This window comes from Bubalus kerabau, chromosome 13, assembly GCF_029407905.1.
Source record: "Bubalus kerabau isolate K-KA32 ecotype Philippines breed swamp buffalo chromosome 13, PCC_UOA_SB_1v2, whole genome shotgun sequence".
Classification (NCBI taxonomy): Eukaryota; Metazoa; Chordata; class Mammalia; order Artiodactyla; family Bovidae; genus Bubalus; species Bubalus kerabau.
This window is the reverse complement of record NC_073636.1, coordinates 73,185,781-73,196,710: the sequence shown is the minus strand read 5'-3', so window position 1 is coordinate 73,196,710 and position 10,930 is coordinate 73,185,781. Positions and strand designations below refer to the sequence as shown.

Here is a 10,930-nt window from a genome sequence, read left to right as displayed (position 1 = left end):
GATCCAGATGACGCTTCTTGAACGGGGCTCTTCCCGGGGTTTTTCCCAGGGTGCGGGGGCAGGGCGGGAATTGGGTTGTGTCAGACTTAGATTCACTTTATCTAACCCCACTCAGTTTCCAGAACTTCACCTTTCTTCCCGAGTTCCCTCCTCCGCTTTCAAAAGCATATGTGACCCCATGCCCGTTCCTTTCTCTTTAGGTCACCAGATTCCTTTATGGGGTTGGCAGCGATGCTCTGATAGCCCCGGGTCCTGTCGGGGCATGTGAGTGGCGCTGGGGCTGAGGTTCCCCAGCTTCTACACTCAGGGGGATTTGAATGTGTTTCAGGACTGAGACTTCCTCTCCCCTCCCTGCCGGACACTCAAGGGACCGGGAAGGTGGAAGGGAGCTCTTCTTTACCCAAGAGAAGAAAAGCCGCCCGATCCGCCTGCCCCGCTACCCACACTTGCTTTCAGCTTCCCTTCCTCATCCCTCCAGCCACTCCCCGAGTCTGAAGCGCCAGCCCAGTTTGAAACACCCCTCCCGCTTTGAAGGAGGCTGGGCCGGCCGGGGGGTTATTTTGGGAGCAGCCTCTGAGATCCAATGGCCTTGTTAGGGCAACACTGACCTTTCCATCCCAGGAGGAGGGTAGGATTGGAGGGGGGTGGGGCAGGGCGCGGAATCACAGCCCGGCACACCCAGGGGGGTGGAGGAGAAGGGGGCCAGCCGGCTGCCGGGAATTCAGCCTCTGGGCTGGGGGCTGTCATAGAAGAAAAGTTCTCCTTTTTGAAGACAGACTGGGGACCCCTCCACCCCACCCTTCCCATTGCACTTCTTAAAGGGATCACAGCACTTTTTCCTTTGACTCCATGGAAGCCAGGTTGGGGACACTCCGTGGAGACTTCAAACCTTTCCTTCCCACTTCCTCCTCGGCTGGCAGCCTTCCTCTGGCCGACTGAGTGGGGGCCTCCCAGGCATGGCACTGACCGCCCGACCCAGTGCTGACTTGGCTCCTGGGTTCCTGCAGCCTCGGGTGGCATCTCGCTTCCCTCCTCGCGGGGCGCGGTGAGTCAGGGGGGCGCCCAGCCCTGAGCTGCTTGGAGAGAGTTGCTGGCACCCCCTCTCCCCATCACCTTCTCCCCCAAAGCTGGAGAACGGTGAGGAGGTCGGGGGCTACGATGAGATGAGCGGGGGTCGCTTTGACTTTGATGATGGCGGGGCATACTGCGGGGGCTGGGAGGGGGGCAAGGCCCATGGGCACGGCCTGTGCACCGGCCCCAAGGGCCAGGGGGAATACTCGGGCTCCTGGAACTTTGGCTTTGAAGTGGCGGGTGTCTACACCTGGCCCAGCGGAAACACCTTCGAGGGATACTGGAGCCAGGGCAAACGGCACGGGCTGGGCATAGAGACCAAGGGACGCTGGCTCTACAAGGGCGAGTGGACACATGGCTTCAAGGGCCGCTACGGGACCCGGCAGAGCAGCAGCAGCGGTGCCAAGTATGAGGGCACTTGGAACAACGGCCTGCAGGACGGCTATGGCACGGAGACCTACGCGGATGGAGGTGAGCCCGGTCTGCAGCCTGCAGACCTGGGGAGGGGCCAGGAGGGGTGAGGAAGGTGGCGGAGGGTGGGGCAGGAGGGGCCAGGATATGATTTGCTGTGTGGCATCGGGCAAGCAGCTCCACCTCTCTCTGCATCCATTTCATTGACAGGAAAAGTGAGGCCAATAACGGAGCTGTCGAGAGAATTGGCAGACATGCTTGGTACAAGGCCTGCCATAGAAACACACATTCAAGACACATTCAATAAGACACCGCTGCAACTGTGGCAGGCTAGGTGTACAAAGAGCTCTGGAATATGCTCCAGAAGAACTGGTGTCTAATGTCAATTTTGCCATGAAAATTATTTTCAGCCAGCAGATCATGAAGTGTTCATTCATTCATTCATCAATCCACCCCTGCACCCACTCATCAGTTTACCCATCCATCCATCCACCCACTCAGCCATCCATCCACTCATCCATCCATCCATCCACTCATCCATTCATCCATCTATCCATCCATCCACTCATCCATCCATCCATCTATCCACCCAAGCATACTCTTGTTCAGTGAATATTTCTGTAGTACCACATTCACCAGGCATTGTAAAAAGGGTTAGAGGTAGAGAGAAGTAGGGTAGAGTCCATGGGTTCAAAGATATGCTTGCAAGTACTCAGTGTGCTGTGGCAGTAAAGGGAAGTTAGGTCTGAGGAGGTCATTGGAGGCTTTAGAGGAGGTGACATCGGAACTGCATCTTGATGGGAAGATTGTGTTTGTGAGGCTTGTAGACAGTGGTCTCAGGTATAGGACAGGCTCCTGACTGGGTTACCTGCTGCTGGCTATCTGGTGAGGGCTCAACCTCCAATGCACCTGGATGTTAACAGGTTGTTAACAGAGTTTTCGTGGCACAATGGCTGGCTGGAATTGGACTAAATCTGGCTCCACATTTCCTAATTTGGTGACCTTGAGCTGTTTGCAGAACCTCTGCAATTCAGTGCAATTCAGGTGTTTATACTGGTCACTGCACAGAGCACTGGGGATGAGCAGAGAGCAAACCTCACATGTTCCAGTTACCAAGTGGAGATAGTCCCCGCAGGCTTGCTGGACATCAGTGAACCAGGCAAAGTGGTGCAAATACGCATGTGCAGAAAGTTCCTTCCCTTCCCTACCCTATTCCTCCTCCCCACACTGTGTGTGTGTGTGTGTGTGTGTGTGTTGGGAGCATGGATGTGAGTCACAGGGGCAAGCAATATTTCTGGGAAACTACAGGCTGATGTCCCAATATGTCTAAAATGGGGAAAACCCATTCATTCCTTCATAGAGTACCAATGATGTGTCAGGCGCCCTCCCGCAGCAAGTCCCAGGGTCCGAGGCAGTGAGCAAGCAAAGTCCTCAGGAAGATCCCTGTCTAGTGAAGAAAACAGAAATAAACAGGAAAACAAACACAGATGCAATTTCCAAAAGTTACCTGTGTTACGGAAAAACTAGCAGAGAGGGAAGAGGATGATTTTCTTTTTTGGAGGTCGGGTGTCTGAGTACTAAGGTAGGGAGGACGGGAGAAGGAAGGAAAACCCCAGGCAGAGGGAATGGGATTGAAGAGGCTCTGAGGCGGGACTGGGCTTGGCACGTACGAGGAACAGCAAGAATGCCGGGGCGGTGGGAGAGGCGTGAATGAGGGGCACAGGCTGGGCTGCCGGGGCTGCTGCTGGAGATGTGGGCGGGCCAGGGCACGAAGGTTTGCAGGGCCCTGGGTTTTAGCCTAGGTGTGTCCAGGAGCCCTCCAGGCCAGGTCATCGGGAGGTCTGCCCCTCTGGTTTGTCAGAAGCCCAGATTCTCCTGTCGGATGAGACAGCCCCACATCCAGGGGGTCTGGAAACCTCAGAGATCCTCTCCCCCAAGCGCAACCCTCCAAAATTAGATGTGGCCGCTGCTTCGGAAAATCTCTTTAATCAACCTGTCATCAGTTTTCCCAGGGGTTGTTAAGGACCTGCCCTTTGCCCCATCCTGGGTAGCACTGAGGGGAATGTGGACAAATAAGATCCTGGGATTAGGGACGGCTGGGAGCCGGGCAGCCTTGGATCACCACCCTGCCCCTATCGTATTCTCTTGTCTCTTGGAGCTTCAGTTTCCTCATCCCTAAGATGGATTTATACTAACCTCTCCTAAGCTTTCTCATGGGATGAATGTGCAGTTGCCATTATTACTATTAACTATCACTAATTCATCCAGTAAATGTTTATTGAGTGATTATTAGGAAGCCAGCACTGGGTGGGCAGTGGGGGGGATGGGGAGAGTGTAGAACTGAACAGGATGGGAGAGGTCACCCCGCCTTCCAGGGAATGTAACAAAAAATTGTGTTGGGTGCCAAGCAGGGACATGCTGGGGGCTAAGCGAGCAAGAAGCGGGTGGCTAAGGAGACTGAGGCAATCAGGGGGGCTTTCTGGAGGAAGTGACAAGTGGGGCTCTGAAGTACAAAGTGAGCCAGGTGACAACGGTGAAGGCCTCTTGCTCCGGGTGGTGAGAACACTGTACAAAGACCGAAGTCCAAAGCTTGCTGTCCATCAGAGATCAAGCTGAGATTTGCGTCTCATTCTCAGTTTTGAGAAGCATTGATCCAAGCGATAACACGTCTGCTTTCCTCCATTCCCTGGCTTACCTTGCAGTCTGGTGTTACAGGTGTCTGCCTGCTCCAAACCAAAGAGTAGCTTTCCAAACTGGAGCTGTCCACCCACTGGCCAAATCAACTTAGTGGGTCATGACCTGCATTTTAAAAGAAAGGAAAGAATAGAACAGAACAGAATAGAAAATATCAGAGTGTTTCATAGAGAATGAGATTAAAGTATTGATTCCTGAAATGTTTGTTCAGTTGGAGATTATATATCTATATTTTGTGTATCGAAACATCTGTTTATGTGTATATCATGATTCAAATGTATTTTTTGTTGCAGATCATGGTCAAAAAATAGGAATATTACTTTTGTAAAGTGACTTGACCTGACATCTTCATGGCTGCCCCAGTCATTCCTGAAGGCACAGACCTTCCCTCTCCCCCTCTGCTTGTTGCTTTGGCTGGAAGTTCCAATTCTCTGGTCGAAGGGGAAGGTAGTCCAGGCAGAGGAGTCTTCCAAACCCTGCCCTAAGCCTCCTGGCACCCCTCCCCCATCTATAGCCCCACATTCCTCCCCTGGCCATATATAGCAAAGCTAAAAATAGCTGTTGACTTAAAGCCCAAAGCCAGCACACCCAGCCCTTAAGTAGTAATCCACAGCTGCATGGCTGCCTGGCGGTTCCCACCCGAGACCCACAGACTCCAGGACTTGAAGGGCCACTAGTGATCTTGGTTTTCCTCCGATCTTGACCTGGGCCTGAGCTTAGGATTCCAAGGCCCACGAATGGCCTGAAACTGCAGGACTCTGTGCGTGGACTCTCTGTGTTTTTCTGGGAGATATTTCCTGCAACAGCCATCAGATTCTACAAGTAATCTGGTGCTCAAATAAATTCCAGGACCATGAATCTAATTCAATAATCCCCTCCCCAAAATGTGCAGCAGGAAAAACCAAGCCCAAGTTTGACCTTTTTTTCCCCTGAAGCTAATAATAGTTAACATTTTTGGAATATGAACGATGTGCTTGGTCCTGATCTGGGCACATGGCAAGCATTGTGTTACTTAAACTTCACTATAACCTTTACAGGGAAGTACTATTATTACCCCTATTTTATAGACGAGGACACTGAGATCGACAGTCCTCTAATTGATAAGAGGCCCAGATGGAATTTGATCATCCTAAGTGACAATTAAATATTTTATACTGTATATCAGCATTTTAACAAATGATAAACAACTACACAAAATAATCAAGACTGGCTACATACTTTAGGGACACGGTGCACAACAAAAATGTGGGGCCTCTTTTTCAAAATTAAGAATTTCAAGATGGTGACATCAGAGCCTTAAACCAAGGTCAGGGCCCTTCTGAGCTCAGAGTCTTGTGTGACTGTACAGGTTGAATGCCCATGAAGTTGGCTTTATCAAGACCAAGTAGCAACAACTGTCTTCTCCACCATTTGTTGAATCTTTACCAGTTTTTATTTTTTGGCTCCATTGGGTCTTAGTTGTGGCACTCGGGCTTAGTTGCCCCAAGGCTTGTGGGTTCTTAGTTCCCCAGCCAGGGATAGAACCTGTGTCTCCTGCATTGGGAGGTGGATTCGTAACCTGGACAACCAGGGAAGTCCCGAATGTCTATTAGTTTTTACCAGACTCCGTGACAGTAGTAATAACCATCTCTACCATTTATGGAGTCTTCACTAGTCTTTATCAGGCTCTGTGCTAAGAATCATACATGTGTTATATTATTGAGGCTTCTTAATTCTCTCTTCTACTATACTGGTGGCTTTCAAATTTTTATAATTATAACTCACTTTAACATATGTATTTTCTATTATAATTCTATGCATACATATAAAAACGTAAAACTGAAACAAGTCATCATGAAGTAATATTTCTCTCCCTGTATGCTATACTTGCTGTTTTCTTTTATGTGATCTCGTTGATAGAATTGGGCTTCTCTGGTGGCTCAGCTGGTAAAGAATCTGCCTGCAGTGCGGGTGACCTGCATTCGATCTCTGGGTTGGGAAGATTCCCTGGAGAAGGGAAAGGGTACCCACTTCAGTATTCTGGCCTAGAGAATTCCATGGACTGTATAGTCCATGAGATCACAAAGCGGCGACACGACTGGGTGACTTTCAATTGATAGAATTGTTATTTTCTCTTTTTGAGAGAATTAAATGATGCATTGTTATACATTAAATACTTAGAATTAGGCCTGTGGTTAGTGCTTTGATTATTATTATTATTATTACATGCTGAAATGATGATACTTTTATGTTTAAGTATGACAACTGGGTCAGAAATGGAATCTTCTATGCTCTGGGTACAGATTTCTTTGTCCTTCCCAAAGCTGATGGCTTCAGCTCATTTTAGCCTAACTGTCTCTGAACATGGGAGCTAAATGAATTTGCCAAGCTAGAGTCCTAAGTAGCTCAGCTGGTAAAGAATCCGCCTGCAATGCGGGAGACCTGGCTTCGATCCCTGGGTGGAGAAGATCCCCTGGAGGAGGGCATGGTAACCCACTCCAGTATTCCTGCCTGGAGAATCCCCATGGACAGAGGAGCCTGGTGGGTTACAGTCCATGGGGTCGCAAAGAGTCAGACATGGCCGAGTGACTAAGCACAGCACAGAGCCCTGAGTAATATCTGCTGTCACATGATCTGGGTCTGTGACGTGTGTTCCTTGAAGAAACTTAACCTTCATATTTCTTTCTATATTCGCTCCCCAAAGGAATATCATTTCCGTTGATCTAGGTGTCTGTCTTTGTGCCGATATCATGATGTCATGGTTACTGGAACTTTAAAATAAGTTTTTATTTATTTTTGTTGTAAATTTTTATTGGGGTATAGTTGATTTACAAAGTTGTGTTAGTTTCAGGCGTACAGCAAAGTGAATCTGTTATACACCCACTCTCTTCTAGATTCTTTTCCCACACAGGCATTACAGAGTATTGAGCAGAGTTCCCTGTGCGATGCAGTAGGTCTCTCGTAGTTATCTGTTTTATATACAGTAGTGTGTATGTGTCAATCCCCATCTCCCATAAAATAAGTTTTTCAATCAGAGTAAATCCTCCAACTTCTCTTGTTCAAGACTTTTCGGGTTATTCTAGATTATTTCCATTTCTGCATACATTATAAAATCAGCTTGTCAATTTCTACCAAAAAGGCCTGATGGAAATTTGATTAAAAACACATTTGATGGGTCATGAGGAAGTATATTCAGCACAACTTCACAAGAACCAAAGGCAATTTGGAAAGAAGTGATTATGTTAACTCTTCACTAGAGAATTTGAGAGACTCATCCATACAGATCTGGGCAAACTGTTGATCTTGTTGCTTTTTTTAAAAAATTATTTAATTATTATTTTTGGCTATGCTGGGTCTTCGTTGCTGTGCATAGGCTTTCTCGAGTTGTGGCGAGTGGGGGCCACTCTTTGTTGCAGTGCCTGGATTCTCAGGGCTTCTCATTGTGGTGGCTTCTCTCATTGCGAAGCACGGGCTCTAGACGTGCGGGCTTCAGTAGTTGCAGCTCGTGAGCTCTAAAGCATTGGCTCAGTCGTTGTGGCACCCGGGCTTAGTTACGCCAAGGCAGCTGGGATCTTCCTGGACCAGGGATCAAACCTGTGTTCCCTGCATTGGCAGGCAGACTCATAACCACTGGATCACCAGGGAAGTCTTTTGTTGCTTTTAAATTCTTTTTTTCTATTTTTTGGATCCTAGTTAGTTTTCTAACAATTGGATGCATTGTTCGTACTGATGCATTCATTACATTCCTTTTATTCTGTCAGTTCAGTTCAGTTTATTCCCTCAGTCATGTCTGAGTCTTTGCAACCCCATGGACTGCAGCACACCAGGCCTCCTTGTCCATCACCAACTCCTGGAGTTTACTCAAACTCATGTCCATTGAGTCAGTGATGCCATCCAACCATCTCATCCTCTGTCGTCCCCTTCTCCTCCCACCTTCAATCTTTCCCAGCATCAGGGACTTTTCCAATGAGTCAGCTCTTCGCATCAGGTGGCCAAAGTATTGGAGTTTCAGCTTCAACATCAGTCCTTCCAATGAACACCCAGGACTGATCTCTTTTAGGATGGACTGGTTGGATCTACTTGCAGTCCAAGGGACTCTCAAGAGTGATTATGAGTAAAATAGTTAAAGAAAAATGCATTTGATTTTTACATCAATTTTGAGGGAATGGACATCTAAACAGCAGTGAGCCTTCCAATCCATGGACATGGTATATATCCTTTCTTACTTATGTCTTCTTTAATTTCACTCAGCAATGTTTTAGTGTTTTCAGTGTCTTGCACTTTTTTAAAAAGTAAAATTAACAAGTATTTTATTTCTTACGATATTATAAATGGCATTTAAAATTTCCATTTTCCTATTGTTCATGCTAGGTTATAGACATACAATTATTTTTGTACATTAGCCTTCAGTCCTTTTACATTACCAAATTAATTTCTTAGTTTTGGTGGGATTTTTTGGGGTTTTTTTTCCTTCAGATTTAAAAGGAACGTCTTTTAGTTTAAAAATTCTTGATCGCTATTAAAGCTTAAGTGTAGAAGGCCTAAGAGAATCCGATGGGACTAAAGGCATGTGTTACTTAAGCACTTGGGGCTTCAAGTGGCCAGATCTGAGTCCAAGTCCAGGTGGAGCCACCTCTTCATTTTACACACATGGGCATATCATGTGGCCTCTTTTATCTTCTATTTCCTTTTTTTCCACTAAGGCTGTCAAAATCTCCCTCAGAATATGACTGAAACAATGAAACGAGATAATCCATGAAAAGGGCTTAGCGTGATGCCTGACTCAGAGGAACGGCTGAAACGTACACCTTCTTTTCCGTGTTTCTTTCGCAGACCAAAGGGCAAACTAATTCAGGATGGTCTGAACCACAGCTGCCTCTGGGGAAAATATCGAAACCTAGCTTTTGATTTTGGAGCGCTTAAGCAGCCAAGCCTTTGACTTGCTTAGCTCTGCGTTGGGCCCTGCCAGTGCAGGTGGAAGCCGCGTCAGGTGGATTCCACTGCGGATGTAGAATCAGCATAATTGAACCTCATCTTGAAAATCGCACATCCCAGTTCACAGCCAGGGGTCAGCGTGACAGGCAGCTGGGCTGCTGTGCTGGCAGCTTCTTGGCATTTATCTGGGCCCCCAGGGGAGCAGAGCAGATCCTGAGTAACACAGGGAAGTGGACGTCATTAGTCCTCCTCTCTGCAGCTTTGTTCTCTGGGGTGCATGTGTCCAGCTGGCCAAATCTCCCCAGACGTGCCCCTGTCCAAGGCCAGGCCCTTGGCATTCATCGAGCTGGCATGTTTCCAGCGCCTGCTAATTCTGTGTCCCCAGCAGCTGTTCCCTGGACCAGCCCTGGCTGCCACACCTTTGTGAGGAATGTCCAGTCTCATTTTCTAAGGGCCCTGGTTGAGGGCAGAGTGTGGGGTGAGGGAGACAGGCTTGCTTTCTGCCCTAGACCTAGTTCTCTCCTATCCCTTCCCAAGCTGGAGCCACAGAGTAGGTGGGTGTTAGGTCTGGTCACGACTGATTCCCCTACTTACTCCTGCATAGCTGGGAGTTGAATGGCCCAGACCTGCCTGGCAGAATCCATAGGGCGACCCAGGGACAGTAGGAACTCCAGAAGCCCCTCCCCCTTGGCAAGGAGCGAGCACCTCGCGCCTGGAAGCATTCAAGCATGTGATGTCCTGCTGACCACTGTTTGAACTGTGCAGAATGGGGGCCACACCCCAAGGCCTGAAGGTGGCCCAGAGCTCTGGGTTTCATGCACCATGTTTCTCTTCCTCTTATTTATAATACAACTTGAATCCTTTATGTATATCATCTTAACAAAGTGATCAAATTTCACATTGCCGATGACAGGACAGCCTGGCAACAGGGGCACTTGGTGGGATGTACAGAGAAGGCTGTCACTTCTCCTGTGTAATATTCCTGTGGGACAAGTGCAGAGAGAGGGCTGTTCATGCAGAGCCTAGGAGGCTGTGGTAAGAATCTGGCTTTGATCCTGAGAACAATGGTGGCTATAAAAGTGACATGGTTTGGGATGGACAGGTACACACTGCTATATTTAAAATGGATAACCAGTAAGGTCTTACTGTATAGCAGAGAGAACTCTGCTTAATGTTATATGGCAGCCTGGATGGGAGAAGAGTTTGGGGTAGAAGGGACACATGTACATGTATGACCAAGTCCTTCTGCTGTCCACCGAAAACTATCAGAACATGGTTAATTGGCTATACTCCAATATAATATAAAAAGTTAAAAAATTTTTTTTAAGTAATATGAGGGAATTTCCTGGTGGTCTAAAGGTTAGGACTCTGCGATTCCACTGCAGGGGGCACTGGTTCCATCTCTGATCAGGGAACTAAGATTCCTGCATGCCTCATGACAAAAAAAAAAAAAAAAATGACTCGCTCTGATTTTGTTTTAAGGGGTTGCTTTGTGTTGGGAGACTGGGGGAGGAGATGGCACAGAAAGGTAGAAGAATGGAGATCGATTAGAATCATTTATTGCAATGATACAGCTCAGATGCCACGATGCTTTGGGCCAGCCTCCTGGGGCAGCAGAGGTGGGGAAAAGTGGTTGAACTCTGTGTCCATTTTGAAGGTGGAGCCAATAGATTGGCCTCATGAGTTGCAGGGAGGGCGTGTGGAGAGAAAGGGGAGTCAGGGAAGGTTTCAAGGCCTGAGCTGCAAAGGATGGCGTTGCCCTGAGCTGAGATGGGATGAGGATTCAAAGAGGTAAGGTCAGGAGCTCAGTGTTGGATACTGAGGGTGAGGGATGCCTGTT

At 48.0% G+C, this 10,930-nt stretch overlaps 1 protein-coding gene across 1 annotated transcript in view; it reads left to right on the top strand.

Annotated features, from left to right (window-relative positions):
* Window positions 1-667: 667 nt before the first annotated feature.
* Window positions 668-10,930, top strand: part of JPH2 (junctophilin 2) — a 77,799-nt gene continuing 67,536 nt past the window's right edge. The window contains exon 1 of the mRNA XM_055545070.1: window positions 668-1,542. Coding sequence (XP_055401045.1) covers window positions 1,164-1,542 — 379 coding nt within the window. The 5' untranslated portion in view covers window positions 668-1,163. The remainder of the gene's footprint in view (window positions 1,543-10,930) is intronic.